Here is a 21,916-nt window from a genome sequence, read left to right on the forward strand (position 1 = left end):
TTCCAGGTTAGAATGCTGTGTTCCACATCATTGATCTTCCCCCAGCGATTAATTCTGATTATGCACCTAGTGAGCAATTGGGAAATGTTTGTGGAACGTCTTTCGGATAAAAACAGTGAATCATTAAGAGATAATTTTAGCATCCAGAGACCTAACTGTAACCGGGTTGTGCGACTGTCCTAACAAAGAATTCACGAGCCCCGCCTGTGAGGAACCAGCAGAAGGAACGCGAGAGATTAGACAGCGCTGTCTTCGACCGCCAGCGTTGGGGATTAGAAACATTCCGCGGTCAAGATTGTTGCTTCTGGATGGAGTGGAGGCGGGTGTGATCTCTCAAAGCCACACGTCAGCGCAAGGCACGCCGGGATACCGGGGAGCCCGAATACCGTCACCATGCAACCGACAGGCACGCGGTTGTCATGGAGACCGGCTGGCGACTCCGACAGCCTGGCTGAACTGCTGCCTTCGCCCTAACCCGGGCAAGATGCTTCGCGGGGGCTGTAAAGCCTCTGAGAGGCGAAAACACTTGATAGACCGCCTCAGCTGGCAACAAGACCAAGCGCTGAGTAGCAGCATCTACCTCCTCCGAGAGATGGGCCCCACCGCCTTTCTGCTGAGAGAGGAGGAACCGGAAAACAGGGATTTCAGAGTAACTACCGCCCCCAGCTCGCCTCGGCTTCCAGCCAGGCGGACCCGCCCAGTCCCCCCAGACCCACCTTGTATGTAGCTAGTCGCTGCCGAACCTCACCCGCGAGTGTTCCAGACTTTAAAGACGTGCGCATTGCCGAGCAAAATAGCATTTGTCAGAAAAGTTACGTTATTGAAGGTTAAGGCTCCAAATCGTATCCAGCTCTTCTAAGATGATGCCCCTTGATCTTCCGGCTTGAAAACACAGCAGGTTTTATTTGAGTATATGGTTTGCTTTTACGTAAATTCTTGGATCCATTAGCAGTCACTAGCCTTGTAACGCAGATGAAATGAAAATCGTCCAATCTGTTTACAAGCCGTATATATCTGCTGGATAAATAAAATTGGATTTTCTTTACTTTTTTGTCTCTCGGAAGCTATAACGAGACACTTTTAAAGTGTGGATTAAATGGCGATTCCTTTGACAGTTCTTGATGAATAAAAATTCTTTTTAATTTTGCTGAACAGATATTTAATTTTCACATATTCTGCTCTCATCAGTCAAAAATCAGCCACCTCTCTACCTCTCAGAAGTTGACCTGGAATCTTTTAATTTAATGTTATTAAATTAAGTTTATTTATTTTAATTTATTTTATTTTAAATTAATGTAAATTTATTTTAATGATAAATTTAATTATTAAGTTAATGTCATGCGTAAGATAACCTATGCTTATCTCAGACGTCCTTTCCCCACTTTACAACACTTAGGGCATTTAATAAATAGTTTAAGCCAGTATAGACTTAGTGAGTAAAATTAAATACAGTCACTAATTGAAATATATGCACAAAACAAAAACCCGGAAAGTACTCCATTATTAAAAGCCTTTAGCTACACTGCAAAGTAGAATTTCCTTTCAGTTAAAATTCTATAGATTTTTCTTTCAAGCTTTTAAAATTAGATTTCTTTTCACTTGCCTAAACATAGGACTCTTAAAAACAATCTTAGCTGACAATACAATTTGTTGAGCAAGGCAAAGAACATGGAAGTGGAAAATTAGACTGGTGTCAAGAATTACGATGTCCCAAGTAGGCTGTATTTAGCCTTTTGGAGTCACCTGAACTATGAGCTGAAATCTCTGTTAATCCAGTTATTAACTTAATTTTACTCTATAATCTAAAATTTGACTTGAGGGTTTTTCTTTTTAAGTATGCATTTTTCTTTTGAAGGTTTCTCTGGGAAATCCTCATGTTTGTAATTGTTCCACATTTCTGAAAGGAGGGGAACTTTGTAAGCACATATGCTGGTAAGTGATGTTGTAATGAAGCTCTTCCACAAAGAAACATCTTGTTTTATTACATATTTTGCCTTTTTCATGGTTTGAGTTCCGTGAGATTAAAGAAATTTGGTGTTGAGAAAATATAAAGGTAAAATGATCATAGCTTGTCAGTGTAGTCAATATAGTTTGGGGTATTTTATTTCAACCCAAAAATTAAGTAAGATTTAAATTGAGAAACATACTACCACCTCTACATGTTTGTAATGTTATTGTTTTTAATAAGAAAAAAAATCAATGTTTAGATTTTTATTATGTACAAAGGTGAAATCTAACAATAAATCTCCTTGATTCACGTCAGTGATGATAATTACCTAGTTCATTATGATTGTTAAAAATTTTATTACATTCCTTTTCAGTAACCATTTGACTATGAATTTTCAAAACTGAAGTAGGACTCTACTTTAGATTACTTATGTCAAATCTAGAATTTTTCCTCTAGAGTCAGAACCTGTTTGTAGGGGATCCCAGAAATGAAAAACAAAAAAAACTCCCTCCACCTATGGACCTTTCAAAGCTTGCAATTTGGTTTTATTATTTTACATAAAATAGATTTTTTCCATTTTTATTTTATACCAATTTCCTTAGGGCAAGGGTGTTCAGTTCTGATTTTAATGTAATGTAACATTTTTTGCAGTATATTAACCATAAATTTCATGGAAATATAATCCAAGTATTTAATATACTAATGTATATTTAATATATTTAAGTAAGAATTTAAAATATGCTTCCCACTTTTTTAAGAGTCATATTCCATTTTAGTTGATAATATTTGAAAGTATTTTTCTGTCATACATTAAAAGTGATATGTATAGGAAAACAGGAATTATCTAGAAAATTCCTCCATTTCCAGGAGTAGGAAGCTTCTGTGTTAGTTGCTCAGTTGTATCTGATTTGTGACCCCATGCATTGTAGCCCACCAGGCTCCTCTGTCCATGAGATTCTCCAGTCAAGAATACTGGAGTGGGTTGCCATTTCCTACTCCAGGGAAGCTTCCGGGGCAGTTTAAAAGGAGTGCTGTGAATACTTAGATTCCCTCACTAACCTTTCTTTGTGAACTACTCTATGTCATAAAGAAATATATGGACTCTCTCTGACAAATCTCTTTATTGCAAATGCCTTTTGTTTCCATGGATCATGTGTTTTTCACATACTTATTTGAAAACATAAATTTAATGTCTTGTAACAGAAAATGATGAGAATTTTATATTTATACCTAATGTGTTCAGCAATGTAAATTCTGTAATGCCATTCCTATTCTAAAATTAATAATACCTTTTGAGGTTATGTCAAAAATAAATGTTTAATTTTGGTTTTCTACTTTTGGATATTAGGGTCTTGTTGAAAAAATTCAGGCTCCCAAGGAATCATGAATGTAAGTTTTGTTTGTGTGTGTGTTCTTACTAATTTAAAGTTAACAAATTAAAAAATTTTTTATTTAGACATATTCTAAATTTAGGCAGTTATTTTTCTAGGTGATCTGACAGCTGTCTGTAATGCAGTTTGTTACATTTAAGACAATTGGAACATTTTTATATATAACAAAAAAATGTAACTTTATATGACATTTCAAATTAAAAAGCACTTAATAATAAATGAGATGAAATAATTGCCAGATTTTCAGTAGACTTTCCCTATGTATTCTAAGCAAGAGTTCAGAGTAGTTTCTTTATCTAATTTTATTTTAATTGTGAGAAAAATAACAAATTGTTCAGATCCCACAAATACACAGTTGACATGGTACATAATTTTTTAAAAAATATTTACTGACAAGTTTTATGCAAAAATGTATGTTTTTTAGAGTAAAATAATTCTAATGACAGTAAACTTAGTAAATTGAGTTTAAAGTCAGGCATATGAAAATTTTTATAATTTTCAACTTAAAAATAAATTCTAGAATCCTCAAAAATAAAAAAGAAAGAAAAATAATTCTATTACAGGTTAATTAGATTTGTACACTTTACAATAAAGATTCTTCATTATCAAAGTGTTTCCTGCAAAGATTTATCTAACCTATACTAGATTAATCCAAAAACTACACAGGCATTTTAAAATTTATTAATAAATGTCTATAATATTCATTAAAATTAAAATAATAATTAGTTTTTTTCCAATTCAGGGTATAGATTCTATTTAGGCAAGTTCATTCCCCTCAAACTATTTTATAAGCACAATAACAGTAGACATTTATAAGTTCTAATAGACAATAAATTAATATTAGTGTTTCACAGGCATTTTTCCTTTATATTCTTGTCTCCACATACACATTCCCTGGTGGCTCAGCAGTAAAAAAAACTGCCAGCAATTTAGGAGACCACCTGCCAAGCAGGAGACATAGATTTGATTCATGGGCCTGGAAATTGCATTTCCTGGAGAAGGAAATGGCAACCCACTCCAGTATTCTTGCCTGGAAATCCCATGGATAGAGGAGCCTGGCGAACTACAGTCCATGGAGCCACAAAAGAGTTGGACACAACTTAGCAACCAAACCATCGCCACCACATATTTTCTTAGAAATGTCTCACATTTCCTGTTTCCCCTTGTTACCTCTGTAAATGTGATTTCTGCATCTCATCAGGAAACCCGTATTTCCACCTGCCTTCTGAGGAGCGCAGTTTTGGTGGTCCCACGGGCATTTTGAGTACTCAGTTCCCCCATATGTGTTCCCCTGTCCTATTCTCCAACTCACATACTGACTTTCCCTTTTCTTAGTCTCAGAGCTAGAAGCTTTGGCATCCTTGGTTTTTCATTTCTCATCCTCTTCTCTGGTACAAATCCTGTTTATGTTACATCGTCCCTACTTCTCAACTGTGCTCTCACCTCTCCTCATTCTCACTTTCGGCCAGACTTCATCAGCCGTTAGTACTATTCTCAGTGGCCTCCTTGTTTCCAGCATGTGCACTTTGTTGCTGGCTCCTTCACATTGTAGACAAAAGGTTCTTTCTGAAATGTCACTTACTCTTCACTTCATCCTCTCCCAGTCCTTCTTACACAATGATTGATTGTATGAGTTCATGCATATTGTTTTCTTCTCTATTTCTCTGTTCTGCTTGAAGTTAAATGTTCACATCCTCTACACTATCTTTTATATCATGTCACAAGCTTCTATACTACACTGCCCGTTAGAAATATAATGTGAAGCACATGTATAATTTTCTAGTAAACATATTATAAAAAGTAAAAAGAAATAGGAAAATTAGTCTTAATAATATATTTTATTTTAACCCAATACATAAAAATGTCAGCATGTAATCAATATAAAAATTATGAAATAGTGTCTTTTACACTTACAGTACATCTCAACTCAGACACTGAATTGAGTGTATTTTCATTGGAAATGCTTGATCTGCATTTAGACATCATAAAATATTCAGTTGAAAAATAGATTTAGATAACACATAAATTGTTATACTTCTAAATTTCCAAAAACTATAGATTATTGGTCTTCCATTTAAATTTAAATAAAACAACATTTAAAAGTCAATTTTTCAGTCACACTATCCATACTTCAAGTGCTCAGTAATCAATGGCTATTGTATTGGACAGTACAACTCTACCCAATTATATTCAACAAATATTTATTGTACTGCATTTTAGTTGAGAGTTCTGCTAGGTTATTTTTTAATAAATTGAATCAGATGAATTGCCAGTATTTTTTCATCTATGAAAATAGTAATTTCATATGGATAAATTTAATATTTTGTATCATATTATCCTTTGTGTTCTTGAAGGCAGAAATCATGTCATTCTTTTTATTTACAAGTATCCCTGTAGTAGGAAAGTTTGTAAATGCTTACATGTGATCCTATATATGAATTTTAAAAAATTATATTTCCTACTAAAAGTATTTTATATAATATTTAAAAGATATTTTAGCTACTCAACATTGAGAGAATCCTTTGTGTACAAATATTCAAAGAAAGTATGTCTCAATAATGTTGAAATTTATCATTTAAATGAAAGTTCGAACAAACATGCATGAAAATTAAAGTAATCCAAAGAAAGCTATAAACAGCTATTCATTAATATTATGTAAAGTATATAAATGTAGAGAAGAAGGTTATTAATAATGAAGTAGAAACATTTTGAACATCATTCATAGATGTTCATAGATTCATAGATTCTTTTCTAAAACAAATCTGGAAACAATTATTAGTGTTGCATTCCAGAAACCTGAGACTTACTTTTATTTTTGAAGACCTACAAAGATGGTTGAAGAAGGAAATGGCAACCTATTCCAGTATCTTTGACTAAAAAATTCCATGGACAGAGCAGCCTGGTTGGGCACAAATAGTCAGACACGACTTGTGAACTGAGCACAAAGATGGTTACATAGGAATTTTTCATAAAAATATCAGTTTTTGAACACTGAATATTTTTCCCATCACCCCACAAATATTTCCCAGCAAAACCTAGCTTTATTACCTAATGAGTTTTTTCTAAATGCAATGTCTAGTAAATCCCATCTATTCCTTTTTTCAGTTAAATATTTATGGATAAAATAAAAACCACACTTAACGAAAAAAATTTTAATTCCAACCACAAAGATATAATAAATATTTATTTTCTATTTTTTTTGAATTTGTATTTATACAGAAAATAAATGTAAATGTGGGAATTCTGTGTTCTGCTTTTATCACACACTGTTACTTTATAAACACTTTCAATGCTATGTAGTCTCTCTAAGTTGTCAGTGAATGTTAAATGAATTATGATATACTCAGAGTATTATAGTCATAATTTATTTAACGTTCTCCTGTTTGGCATTTATTTCTAAATACCCGTTATATTCTTTTTTATCATGACTCATTTCTATTGATTTTTTAATTAATTTTTATTGGAGTATAGTTGTTCCTGTTATATTCCTTGTATATGAAACTTCTTCTTCTCTCAGTTATTTCTTTAGCCTAAATCATTAATTGGATCTTGGAGTAAAAGTACTATTGTTTTTATTTAGATATAATTGACATAAAACATTATATAAATTTCAGATGTACGGCATAATGATTCATTGTATATGTATATTGCAAAATGATTACAAAACCACACAATTATAACTTTTTTCTTGTAATGAATATTTTTAAGATTTTTCTCTTAGCAACTTTCAAATACGCAACACAGTACTATTAACTGTACTATTAACTGTAGTCACCATGCTGTGCATTATGCTCCCATGACTAATTTATTTTACAAATGGAAGTTTGCACATTTTGACCACCTTCAGCCATTTCTCTTACCTCCGAGCCACCCTCCTACACACCTTCAGGCAACCATCAATCTGTTCTCCATATCCGTGAGTTTGAGGGATTTTCCTTTTGTAAGTATTACTATTTTATGTCTGTCACCCGTAAGTATTGCTTTATAGCAGTACTTTTGCTGATTTATGACTTCAGCATATATCAGTTTTCTGCCAGTTTTGCTTTTTGGATTCATGCTTTAGTCATATTTAACATACTACATATATTTAACAGCATATTTTAAGTCTCCAAAGTAAATAAAGATACATGGAAAATTTTGAAAAACAGATATTTCTGTAATACTAGGAAAAAAGACTAAGTCACACAAAGTAGGAAAAGATACAAAGTTCATAGTAATCTATTCATTCCCAGTAAATTAAGAAAATAGTTTTCATTATTTCATACATCTGACATACCTTTAGAATCTAAAATGCCCTGATATAATATAGGGCAAATGAAACATAGCCCTTTATTTATTTATTACCTTTTATTTAGGTTTTATTCTATATCTGTGACTCATTTTGATTTTAACCCACTTTTCTTTGATATTAATGAAATTGAATATCTTCTATTGACTTATTTGTACTACATGTGTAAATAGTACTTTGGCTATTTATTTATTGGAGTAAAACTATAAGCTCTTCCTAAATATAAGGTTTACCCTTCTTTGCAAATGTTTTCCTAATGACATAATTCTTTTTCATATGGTTTTATTAAGTTTTGTCACATATATGTAGGTTTTTGTGTGTTACTAAATCTTACTATTTTTATTTTTTGTGTGTATTGTTTTGATACTTTGAAAGTTGTCCTTCCATAGTATTTTAGAGATTTTTTTTCTGCTAGCTTTTTCATTTTATTTTTATTTTTCCTTAGGGCATCCATGTGTAGCTGTATTGGTATAAATTGGAGATTGGTATTTTTTTAATTAGTTTAATTTTCTCCATATTTTTACCTAGTTATCTCAGTAACAGCTAATAAATAGTGCTTCTTTTCAACCTTTTTTCATAATTTTTATTCTTTAGTGAGTTTTATATATACTTTCTTGTTTTTATAATAGATTGTGATATCTGATAACGTTAACTGTCTTACTCTTCTCTGTTATTAAAGAGGATTCTTTCATAGTCTCTTACATCAATTTTTCCAAATTAATTTCAGAAGAGTTTGTTTCTCCCTTTTATTCTCTGATTCATGTTGTACCACAGAGAATATTTTGTAGCCAGCTTGTCTTACGAAATGTTATGATTCAATATTTCTGCTACTGTGGAGAAATCTTTTGTTCTTCATTTTCCTCCTCATTTTTTAGGGAGCAGATGTTGCTCTGTCTCTGTGACAAATAGCCCTCATCCTCCAAAGTAATGGTTAATTAAATATGATACCCTCCCACATTCCACCTGCCACCCTACCTTAGACAAGGAACAGAGATCTCTATAGTCAAATGTAACTGTGATGTTTTCAGTATTTTTAGTGTGTAAGTGGTAATTTTTTTAGGGGAAATGAAGCTTTTCATTATCTTGCAAGTGATTTTTAATCTATATGTATTAAAGAATGTATAAAATGACTAGAACTCAGGGGGGCCAATAACAGCTGGCATTTTAATGATGGCATGTAAGGAGAGAGGAAGAGAAAAGAACATGGGAATGGGCCAGAGGAAAAAAGGAATCTGGGATGCCTTGAGCTAAAACTACATGCACCGAGAGTGCCAAGTTGGACAGCAGGATGCAGAAAATTCAGAATTCAGAAACTGCACATCCCAGGATGTAGATAATACATTCCTCATAGGTTGTCCCCAGGAATACTGACCAAAGCTGTGAAGGGTGTGGCTACCAAGATGCTCCTGTAGGGGCGTAAAACTGGGAAAGGAGAATAGGCACAGTGGAGTCTTGCTCTCTCATTATCTATTTACTAATTTACTCATCTAACAAATGTTAATTACACTAACTACTCAAGTATCTCTTCCCCTTTCTGAATTTGCACCCATTTCTTTTCATACTCTTGTATGTTGATAAAGTATTCATTTTTGAATAAGAGATAAACATGTAAGAGATGATTACAGCACCAATCCAAGGATGAACACTGTCATAATTAATCTGAAACGTTTATAAGGTACTGGTTGTACCAACTCTTTACAGTAACAAGAAGATAAGAGATAACTTCCATTATTTTTATAAATAACTCTTTTCTGACCTTTTGGCTCTGAAAGGAATACAAAAAATAGTAAATGTCAGTGTAATAATTCAACCAAGTCTGTCTTTCTGATATTTGGAATAAAACATGCTAACTTTCAGCCTAAGTTGTTTCTGTATCTCCAATTTGCCATCAAATTTTAATACTTTGGAATTTATCACTAGCTGCTTTGCAGTTAGGTCTTGTGGAAAGAGAAATCAACGGTTTGCTTCAGGGAATACATCGAGTTCAAACTCCCCAACGAGAAATGAACAATGAAAATGCACAGACTGAAGAAGACGGTTACATTAAACAGAAGGAGATTGGTTCAGATGATATCTGCTCTATTTGTCAAGAAGTACTTTTAGAGAAAAAGCTTCCTGTCACCTTTTGCAGGTGATATGAGTTTTCCTTAGATTCTACGAACTTATGAAAAAATTCTAATTTAATGTGTTTATAATATATTGTTATGAAACATGTTGACAGAAAAATAATACATATTTAAGCAATCATATTTAATTGGCCTTTTATTTCCTAACATATCTGTTTAAAGAGGTCCTGTTCTTACTCTAAATATTTCTGGCTACATATAAAGGATGAAAATTAAAAAATAAATTCTACTTTATTTCCCTTTTCACTTTAAGTAATTAAAGTAGATAATTTTCATGTTTTTGTTTTATACACATGAACAAATGCCATGGCTTATAAGCCACCTGTTAATGCAGGAGATGTGAGACGCAGGTTTGATCCCTGGGACCCAAAGATCCCCTGGAGGAACACGTGGCAGCCCACTCCAGTATTCTTGCCTGGAGAATCCCATGGACAGAGGAGCCTGGTGGGCTACAGTCCATGGGGTTGCAAAGAGTCGGACATGACTGAAATGGCTTAGCATGAACAAATGCCATTGCTTAGAGTGGTTACAAAGAGTTTTCTGAAAGTAATGATTATTTTACTTTAAAATGATAAAAAAAATTCTCTTCAGCTTTTCTAAATTTTATCTTTAAACCTAAATAATTCAAAATTCCACTTATACATAAATGCTTATTAAGAGTTTTGTATTCAACTATTCTTAAAGGCACTATAAAGTTGGACATGGAAAATTTGAGCAACCACTTGGTATTTAACTTTTTAACTCTCTTTTTTCCTTGGTTATTTACTAAAATTTTCATCCACATTGTATTTTTTCACGTAGCTGCTTCCTTTGCATATTTTGAAATTATTAACTATTTCCCCAAATATTATTTCTCTCAGCAGATATTAACTGGGTACTACCACATTCGTGTTAGTGTAATTTCTAGAAAAAAAGATGACACCTCTGCTCTCAGTAACAATTTTTATTTAAAAATAATAATAATTATAATTTTCCTCTTTGCCAAGACTGTATTCATTCTCAATTTAAAAATGAAAAACATAATGATGCAAAATCTTTTACGGCCAATTTCATTGAAATGGGGAGCATTTTGTCTGGAATTCTGATATACTAAATTAAATATGATAAATTAGACTAGATAGATAAGATAGTATTTATGTGTGTGTGTGCTCAATTCCTCAGTTGCGTCCAGTTCCTCATGACTCTGGACTATAGCTCACCAGACTCCTCTGTCCGTGGGATTTTTCAGGCAAGAATGATGGAGTGGGTTGCTATTTCCCCCTCCAGGGGATCTTCCTTACCCAGAGATCAAACCCGTGTCCCATGTCTCCTGAATTGCAGGTGGGTTCTTTACCACTGAGCCAGCAGGGAAGCCCCGTTTGTCTGTAATCAGGCTATAAATGATCAGTTCCAAATCCATTTTTATGGGAAATAAAAATGGTAGCACAGAAAACTTATTTATGTAAATAAACTTTGTTGCATACAAATGGTAAACATGGATTTTATTTCTAACAGGTTTGGCTGTGGCAATAGTGTTCATATAAAATGTATGAAGATCTTAGCTAATTATCAGGATGTGCCATTGAACTCTTCCATGTTGAAATGTCCTCTGTGTAGGAAAGACTTTGGACCATTAAATCTTATTTTAGAGGAATTCAAAAACTCTAACAAACTGGTGACTGCAGCTGAGAAAGAACGATTAGACAAGCATCTTGGAATTCCTTGTAATAACTGTCAACAATTTCCACTTGAGGGGAAGTGTTACAAGTAAGTATCAGTTAGTAAAACTATAAGCTTGTAGTCTTTTTTTTTTTTTTTAATTTAGAAAACTTTGAACATTAGAGTACTAGTCATTTAAACTTCTTTTCTTCCTTTATTTTTTTTGTTTTGCTTTGTTTGAGGGGTTGGGTTTGGTTTTGTCTTGTGTTTGTGTTTGCCCTATATAGGATTAGGCTGCTTATTCAGGATTTTCAGACTAGTGATCTCTGTACCTCATAGATGTATCCCTGTACCTCAGAAATTTCAGTTGTTTGTTTCCTTTCCTCACACAGAGTATTAACTTTGCATTCTGGTATAGACTGTGAGTTTGAAGTAGCATTCTTTCTTGGAAGCTCTGAACACAGGATTTATAATTTGGCTTAAATCAGTTTGCAAGCTCAGAGCCCTGCTACAGAGACCTCTCATCCCCTGTAATTTTCTTTGAACCACCTATGAAGTCATTGCCAAGAACTTCTAGGACTGAGCCAGAGGGATATTGACTAGATCAACTGAAGTTAATTTCCCCCCAACTCCAAACTGCAATGATGCATGTTTTGTTTTCTTTTATATCTCAAACCACCACAACAAGATACTTAGGAGAGAAGGAAATTTTCATTATTTTTAAGTAATCCTCAAACTTTCCCACAAGTCCCACAGTAAAATATCAATTAATTTCTATGCTTATAAAATTGTTCTTTCATAATTAAAATCTTAAAAGTTAACTGTATGTGAAGAAGAAAATATCTTGTTTCAACCTTTGTTAAAAATTTTCTAAAATGCAGTCAGTCTTCCTGAAATTACATTATGATGAGTCCAATTAATATATTTGTTAAACCCTCTCATAAAACTATAGACCTGTTTTTATCACCCCAACAGTTAATGATACCTCCCTCTTGGAACTGTTCTAATACTTTGTTTTCTCAATGTGTCACATAAAAACAAATCATCCAGAGCACTGTTCGCAAAAGTCTTTATTGGAAAACAGCTAGCCTGAGAAAGCTCCAAAGGAGCCTTTTCACCTGAGGAAAAAGGGCAGAATTTTTATAAGGTTTAGCAGGAAGTGTTCAGACAGTTTCTGGAATGTTGGTTAAAGAAAATTCTAGAAAAAGGAAAGACTTGATATTTGGCACTAGCAGTCATCGTTTTGGCAATCTGAATTTTTTCAGGAGGGGTGAGTAAGAAGAATAAGGGACTAAGATAACGCCTGGAAAAGTACGTTGGGAGAAATAGCTCAGGTGGGGAATAAGGACAGGCGAATGTCACAGTGTAAAATTTTCAGCCTTTATAGTGATGTGTTCCTCAGATGGTTAACGTGTGAGTGGCTTTGGTAAATTATCTTGTTTTTGTTAATGACAGTGTTCTCTGTCCCTCTGACTGCACTTTCTGTCCCCGTGGGTAATTCTTCCTACTACCCTTCAATCTAGGCATTTTCCACTGTTCAGCTCCTTGCCTGCTGTTCCACACTCTCAGAATAACTTCTTCTATATGAATTTGGTTCACAGTTATTCACATCCATATCAATTTTCTTTTACAAATTAAAGAATGCACTATTCCACTCCCTCAAATACTAAGATTTCAGGCATTACCCTGAAAGAACTATTTCCAGTGGTTTAGTAATGGTTTGAATAAGAGGCAAGATAAACTATAAAGCTTTTCAGTTCTTTCTTCATTAAAGTTTATAATATAGCTATTAATACTTATTATCTTTTAATTTCAAAAATATCATATATATATCAATACAGAGATGCTTAACTTTTCCTAGCTCAGCATAATCTTATGTATTGAATAAATTACACCATTGCTCAGATGTTATTAAGAATCTTTCTTGTGTATATAAATTAATGAATAAATTAATACTTGCTGTTTCTAAGATATCTGAAGGATATATTTTCCCAAATTTCTCTTGGAAATAATCTTTGACAACTTGAGTAAGAAAATAACATTATTATATTGCTTGAAATGTTATTTTGTGGTGAATATTGCGGCAAGTAAATTAGAACTCTCTGCTTGTGCCAAAATTTTATTTAAGTAACATATGTTTAGATTGAATTTGGCTGAAAATGAAAATTTTTATCATATCAATAGTTTTGCAAATTTTTTTATACATATAGGTTTTTCCATTTTGTGAGGGAAGAGAGGGAATATAATACAATTCTGTTTTCAAGAATCTTTCTACTAAGTATAACTCTAACATTCAGGAAATCGTAGGGAAACACTGGGTAATCAAATGATAGAATATCTAATAGGCTGTTGGACCTAAGGAACTTAGAGAAAGAGGTAGATTCAGGATAAGGTATTCCAGGAAGACATCATGGTGGGGAGGGGGGGTGGTAGGCAAAATAATACCTTCCCCAATATATCCACATCTTCATGCCCAGAACCTGTATGTTAGGTTACATGTTGTAGGAGAATTAAGGTTTGGTGAAATTCAGACTGCTAATCATCTGACCTTGAAAAAAGGAGATGATCCTGCACTGCCTGGTCTCAGTGTATAATCACAAGGGTTCTTAAAAGTGGAAGAGGGTGGCAAAGAAGACAATCGAAAGGGATACATGACTATGAAGGAAGGCACAGAGAGATACTGCATTGCTTGCTTTGAGGAGGAAAGGGACACAAACTAAGCTAAGGAAGGTGGGAAGCCTCTAGAAGAGAGGACAGAAAAGCAGAATCCCCTATAGCCTCCAAAAAGGGATGCAACTTTTGTGGACCCCTTGATTTGAAACCCATTGAGACCCATGTCCAACTTCCAACCTACAAAACTGTAAGATAATATAGTGTTGTTTAAGCTGCTAAATTTGTAATTTGTTACAGTAGCAACAGGAAACTAATATAGCGAGACTTAAGATGGGCCTTGTCATTATCTGCATAGTTCCCAGGAAATCTTGACCAGAGTTTTTCACCAAAAACCATCAAAATAACTGGATTTTTTTTTCCTGTATGTTTTGGTGTTTTGCATTTTTAGGTGTACCAAATGTATAGAATATCACTTATGCCAGGATTGTTTTGATAGCTGCTGCCATCTTTCTCATTCATTTATGTTTCGTGAGGTACAGTATCCTTCTTGAATTTCATATAGTGTTTGTATTTGTCCCATTGTAAATCTAAGTAAAATCTAAGAATAGATAACACTCTGGAATAGAGCTGACTAGGTCTGAATAAAAACCAAAGACCAAGATTTTTTGGATAACTTTTTCATAAGGTTTTCTAGGCGATTGGTTCTTACATCAGTAATTTATAAAATTCAACACAATAACAAATATGTGATGATATCATATATAAATCTTAAGGACAGAAATTAATGGCCATCAAGCTTGAAAATTCATTTTGAAAAAAAAGATCTCAACACATCAAATGACTTATTACTAACGATGATTTATGGTTTTAAAATGTCTTACATCACTTGAATTTAACAAGTAAATGAGTGTCTCCTGGTTCTGAACTTACTACACAAGATACAACATCCACAATTACCATTATTGATTAATAGATTAAAATTTTACCTTTAAAAGTAATGTTAGAGTAGCTGTGCAACAGTGTATAAGAATGACTGCTGCTGCTGCTGCTAAGTCGCTTCAGTCGTGTCCAACTCTGTGCAACCCCATAGACGGCAGCCCACCAGGCTCCCCCGTCCCTGGGATTCTCCAGGCAAGAACACTGGAGTGGGTTGCCATTTCCTTCTCCAGTGCATGAAAGTGAAAAGTGAAAGTGAAGTCGCTCAGTCGTGTCCGACTCTTAGCGACCCCATGGACTGTAGCCCACCAGGCTCCCCCGTCCATGGGATTTTCCAGGCGAGAGTACTGGAGTGGTGTGCCATTGCCTTCTCTGATAAGAATGACTGATAATTTGCAATTTCTTTAATGTGTTACAAAGCTATATTTTATAAAATGATGAGTCTTTATCTACATTATTATTTTACTGATATGCATCCTACTGATTTTAATGCATAAGGTAAAAGTTTCCACAAATTACCAAGTAACATTCACTTTTTACGTATTACAGAAGAGAAATCAAAAATGGAGATCGCTGGGGAAAAGGTCGGATAAAACTGTAAAATATGTCGATATTAAAGATGAGATAGAGGAAAAGATGCCACATTTTCAAGAAAAGCAAGAGTAAGATTCTCAGTGAAATTTGTATTTGGGAAAATATTTAAATTTTCAGTTTGGATAAGTTTTTATTCATTTCTTTATTCAATAAATATGTATTGATCAAATACTATTATGTACTAGATGATATAGTATTCAAGTGAAGAGCAAAGCTCTGGAGTCAGAATGCTTAAATCCAGTCCTGGTACAGCCACAGGTTGGCTATGCCACTTTTGGGCTAGTTATTTCACTCCTTCCTGCAACAGTTTTCTTTATCTTTAAAATGGGGACAGTTATAAAACCAATCTTATAGAAATTTTGTGCATGTGAAATTAATACAGTAAATATTCAAATAATGCTGTCTACTATTATTAATTCTACCAAAGATTATATTAGGGATATAGTAGTTAGAATAGTTTCCTTAGTAATGATCATCAAAATAAATATAAAATTAAAACTGATAGGAGTTAATATAAAGAAAAAATACAGTTAGCTATGAGATTTGCTTTGAAGTAATCAGCCACTGGAACTTCCCAGGTGGCTCAGTGGTAAAGCACTCACCTGTCAATACAGGAGACGTGGGTTCAATCCCTGGGTCGCAAAAATCCCCTGGAGAAGGAAATGGCAACCCACTCCAGTATTCTTACTGGGAAATCCAATGAACAGAGGAGCCTGGCTGGCTACAGTGCATGGGGTTGCAAAGTCATCCTTGGCAAGTCTTTCTTTTCTTATTGCCCCTCTACTCCACCCCCATTGAAGAGTGTTGAAGGGATTGGTTGTATTTCAAAACGCTGACTCAGCCTCTTTACTAGAGGACAGTTTTTGTCATACTTACTAATGAAAGAAAATTAAACCTACTATGTATAATTACTATATTGCTATGCTATGCTATGCTAAATCACTTCAGTCGTGTCCGACTCTGTGCGACCCCATAGACGGCAGCCCACCAGGCTCCCCCGTCCCTGGGATTCTCCAGGCAAGAACACTGGAGTGGGCTGCCATTTCCTTCTCCAGTGCATGAAAGTGAAAAGTGAAAGTGAAGTCGCTCAGTCGTGTCCAACTCTTAGCGACCCCATGGATTGCAGCCTCACAGGCTCCTCCGTCCATGGGATTTTCCAAGCAAGAGTACTGGAGTGGGGTGCTATTGCCTTCTCTGAATTACTATATTAGGTACACTATAAAACATTAACAAAGTTCATTTTAAAAGAATGGGATAAAATTGAAATATTTTTTAAAAGACAATTTCAATGAATTAACCAAACAAAAATTGTGCTTGTTCATTATATATGTAATATATATATATTTAAAATGTTATCCTATGTATATATATTTCTATCCTACATATATATATATGTGTGTGTGTATGTATATATATATATATATAGTATGTCTATATCTAGATAGACAGATGATTGATAGATTTCTGTCCAACCCAGTAGACAGTAGATACCTAGCCCATGCCCTGTGGGTGCTCCACACACTTCAGAGACCATAGCTCTTATGGACTATAAAATGCTTTGTGGGTGTGAAATGAGCCTATACAAAGGCTCTCCATCTCCATTTTCCGTGGCCCTGGCTGGGTATCACACCTCAACCTATTAGAATGATAAATTGTATAACTAATGGTTTAAGAGATATTGTGGAGGTAGGCAAGAGAACATTAGGGATAGAAGGACGTTCTAGGCAGAGAAAATGGAATAAATAAAAGAGTTTCAAGATAAAAAACTGTTTCAGTTCAGTTCAGTTCAGTCACTCAGTCGTGTCCAACTCTCTGTGACCCCATGAATCGCAGCACACCAGGCCTCCCTGTCCATCACCAACTCCCGGAGTTCACCCAGACTCACATCCATCGAGTCACTGATGCCATCCAGCCATCTCATCCTCTGTCGTCCCCTTCTCCTCCTGCACCCAATCCCTCCCAGCATCAGAGTCTTTTCCAATGAGTCAACTCTTCGCATAAGGTGGCCAAAGTACTGGAGTTTCAGCTTTAGCATCATTCCTTCCAAAGAAATCCCAGGGCTAATCTCCTTCAGAATGGACTGGTTGGATCTCCTTGCAGTCCAAAGGACTCTCAAGAGTCTTCTCCAACACCACAGTTCAAAAGCATCAATTCTTTGGCGCTCACCTTTCTTCACAGTCGAACTCTCAAATCCATACATGACCACTGGAAAAACCATAGCCTTGACTAGACGGACCTTTGTTGGCAAAGTAATGTCTCTGCTTTTGAATATGCTATCTAGGTTGGACATAACTTTCCTTCCAAGGAGTAAGCGTCTTTTAATTTCATGGCTATAGTCACCATCTGCAGTGATTTTGGAGCCCAAAAAAATAAAGTCTGACACTATTTCCACTGTTTCCCCATCTATTTCCCATGAAGTGATGGGACCAGATGCCATGATGTTAGTTTTCTGAATGTTGAGCTTTAAGCCAACTTTTTCACTCTCCACTTTCACTTTCATCAAGAGGCTTTTTAGTTCCACCTGAAATAATAGAAACACATAGTTTTTTTTTTTTAGTTGATAATTAAGTGACCTTGGTAAAGGCAATTTTTGTAGTTTATCTGCAGAGTTAATGAGAAGTATATCTATAGAGTAATGACAAGTATAAAGTTTTCTAAGAATATATTTTAACTTTATTCTGAATAACCATTGAATAACAAGAATGCATCTAACCTTTAAACCAAGCTTTTGTTTTTAAATATTTATCTGTTTTATCAGCTGCTTGCAGCATCAAATTTACATTGCATAATCTAAATTATGTTTGTTGGTACTTTGGATACAAAAATGGGGTTGGTATCTTTACAGTACATTTACATGGTCTAACAGTACTGAAGTAGTAAGCATATGCCCCATGTGAAATGTTTCTTCATAGACTATGACCTACCAATTTATCATAGTAGCCTGAAATATTTAATATGGCCTACCATCCACCTTACTTCCTACCAGATGACAAAGTGAATTGGGTTGTATTTTTCTAAACACCAACCATTGTGTTAGCGCAGCTCATATATATGAAAGTATATAGTTTGCATCAAAATTCTGTTCTGGTTTCATTGATGTGAAAAAGCTCAACTCAAAAAATTCCAACTTAGTATTTTTGTTTGAAATGACTAAATTTTGTTCTTTATGAAGTTGATGTTGAAATTGGATCCATCTTGTTCAAGATCAAGACAATAGATTTTTTTTTAACTTTACAATATTGTATTGGTTTTGCCATATATCGAAATGAATCTGCCACAGGCATACACGTGTTCCCCATCCTGAACACTCCTCCCTCCTCCCTCCCCATACCATCCCTCTGGGTCGTCCCAGTGCACCAGCCCCAAGCATCCAGTATTGTGCATCGAACCTGAACTGGCGACTCGTTCCATATATGATATTATACATATTTCAATACCATTCTCCCAAATCATCCCACCCTCGCCCTCTCCTACAGAGTCCAAAAGACTGTTCTATGCATCAGTGTCTCTTTTGCTGTCTCATATACGGGGTTATTGTTACCATCTTTCTAAATTCCATATATATGCGTTAGTATACTGTATTGGTGTTTTTCTTTCTGGCTTACTTCACTCTGTATAATAGGCTCCAGTTTCATCCACCTCATTAGAACTGATTCAAATGTATTCTTTTTAATGGCTGAGTAATACTTCATTGTGTATATGTACCACAGCTTTCTTATCCATTCATCTGCTGATGGACATCTAGGTTGCTTCCATGTCCTGACTATTATAAACAGTGCTGCTATAAAACTCCTAGAGGAGAACATAGGCAAAACACTCTCCGACATACATCACAGCAGGATCCTCTAGGACCCACCTCCCAGAATATTGGAAACAAAAGCAAAAATAAACAAATGGGACCTAATTAAATTTAAAAGCTTCTGCACAACAAAGGAAACTATAAGCAAGGTGAAAAGACAGCCTTCAGAATGGGAGAAAATAATAGCAAATGAAGCAACTGACAAACAACTAATCTCAAAAATATATAAGCAACTCCTACAGCTGAATTCCAGAAAAATAAATGACCCAATCAAAAAATGGGCCAAAGAACTAAATAGACATTTCTCCAAAGAAGACATACAGATGGCTAACAAAGACAATAGATTTTTAAGCTTTATAATGCATGAGACTTATTATCTTCAGTTCTAAAAAGTATTGGGTTCAGTTGCATTATTTATATGGAGGTTATTACCTGTACTATTGATTGCTTCCTGATCTATAATCACATATGACCATTCATCTCTCTCTGCTTATTCTCACTTAGCCAAATTTATACACCAAAACACGTGGTAAAGTCACTGCCCCTCTTTCTGATCACAAAGAACAGTAAACTGCTTGCTCCAGGATACCAGTGTCGACTTTGTTTGAAGGCGTTTCGTCGTGGCCAACATACGAGACAGCTGCCGTGCACTCACAAGGTAGAAGTCACAGCATTTTAGTCTGACTTTCCCTGTAGGGCCAGTTTTCACAAATGGAATGGCAATTTAAGTCTCTCCTTATACTTTTTTAGTTGGATTATGAGCAGAGATGTTCAGATTGAACAGTGTGTGTAAAAAGCTAGAGCAGAGACTATTGAGAAGGTGGTCTGCCTCCCAAGGATGTATTCCTATGAATTAGGATTCATTTCTGTATATACTACTGAGGAAACATAAAATGACACTTTAAGTTAAATACTTTTGTCTACTTTGGTTAATGATAAAAAGAAAAAGCTTAAAGAATATACTAACTTATGATTCTTCAGATGAAACAGAAATGCTTAATTTGACATAGTTTACTATTATTTCAATGGACTCACTGGAATCAAAGTTGCTGAATCACTATGTGGTGGTAACCAGGTTATTTCTGAGATAAAGTTGTTTTAATAAACTTTTATGATTTATGATATGTCTTACCATCATCATATAAGTTTTCAACACAAGTTGGCTATGACATTTTTATTATTTAATAATATTCATTAGAAAGTAAGAGTGAAATGGTATCCATTGAGGGCTTTTCATTTTAATGTGGAAAATAGCAATCAGTCTATAACCAACTACATTTTTAAGAGAACTTCTTCAAAATATTTCCATAAAACATGATAAATTGTATTACCTTCCAAATTTATGAAAGTTTTAAAAGTAACACAGTAATGATATGGGAAAATGTATATGAATACTATACATTATAAATAAGATATTGTATCTCTCATTAGCATAACTTTTTTTTAAGTTTCATAGGAAATGTATTGACAGTTGGTTACTCTACAAGTGCAATTCGTGCCCTATTGATGGACAAGTTATATATAACCCTTTAATTTGGAATGATAGAGCGGTGAATGGACATGTACATCATTCTGTTTCAAACACAGACGTCACTCATCTGCCAAAACAGGAAGAATCAGAACTTTTTATTCCTGGTACTGGATTAGTCTTAAAACAAAACAAACCTGGAATTTTACCTATCTTACCTCAACGTAATTCTGAAAAATTGAATACTCCTCAGAGTCCAAATGATACTTATCAGAATATAACAATAGACAATCTATATTCTATCAAACTAGATGATTCAAATTCAAGAAAATCAATCTACGAATGTAAAAGTAACCAACATTTTCCCAGCTATCTCCAAGATTTACCCACTGGATCCTTTGGAAAAACATCATCTCAAACACTTTTTCCTTCTATTGATCACAAGAATATAATACATCTAACTGAAAGGAAAAACCCATGTATAAATAAAAAACACCACACTAATCAAAGCCAGAAGATGAACAAAAGTTGTAAAGGAACTAACCACAAATCAAAGAAGATTCTTGGTAATAAAGTAAGAGAGGACAACACGAGATCAAATACTTTGCTTCCAGATTTAAGTCTTATTGTCAGTTGGGGTACAACAAAACTTAGTTTGTCTAAAAGGTATAATTGTATGGGGAAGATTAGACCAAAGTGTAGTCATTTATCCAGAAGGCCTGTATCTCACCCTTTAAATACAAAAAGTCCTGAGCTATCTTTAATATTGGAAGGTGTTCATTTATAAAAATTAATTTCTTAAAATCAGAAAATATTTGAATATCAAATGTAAAATTTTTGTAGAACATAATAAATGCTATATACTCTTGACAAATAAATATAAAATTCTCTGCTATTATTTTGCCTACTTGTCTATGAATAATGGCCTATATATATATACAAAATTCTCTGTTTTTATTTTGCCTGTTGTTTATGAATAACAACCTAAGGAAATGGCCTCATTTCTTATAAGACTTAAAGCATCGATAAGCATGTTTCAAGGTCTTTTGAATTATAAATGATTTTTAGAAATTTTATATATGACTTTACATTGATTAAATTAATTATTTTTAATT

General features: G+C 34.2%; 1 protein-coding gene across 2 annotated transcripts; it reads left to right on the forward strand.

Moving 5' to 3' along the window:
- The first annotated feature begins 484 nt into the window (after nt 1–484).
- ZSWIM2 (zinc finger SWIM-type containing 2) lies at nt 485–21,688 on the forward strand. Of its 2 annotated transcripts, none has more exons than NM_001192467.1 (9): nt 485–649; nt 1,856–1,932; nt 3,297–3,337; nt 9,548–9,758; nt 11,248–11,499; nt 14,453–14,537; nt 15,490–15,602; nt 19,838–19,991; nt 20,782–21,588. In NM_001192467.1, the coding sequence occupies exons 1-9, from the start codon at nt 485–487 to the stop codon at nt 21,586–21,588; spliced, it is 1,905 nt and encodes a 634-aa protein (NP_001179396.1). The 2 variants fall into 2 exon arrangements, with proteins under 2 accessions (NP_001179396.1, XP_024857353.1); XM_025001585.2 differs by lacking the exon at nt 485–649 and adding an exon at nt 666–898 and having other exon boundaries at nt 20,782–21,688.
- The last annotated feature ends 228 nt before the right edge of the window (nt 21,689–21,916 follow it).

This window comes from Bos taurus, chromosome 2 (assembly GCF_002263795.3).
Source record: "Bos taurus isolate L1 Dominette 01449 registration number 42190680 breed Hereford chromosome 2, ARS-UCD2.0, whole genome shotgun sequence".
NCBI lineage: Eukaryota > Metazoa > Chordata > Mammalia > Artiodactyla > Bovidae > Bos > Bos taurus.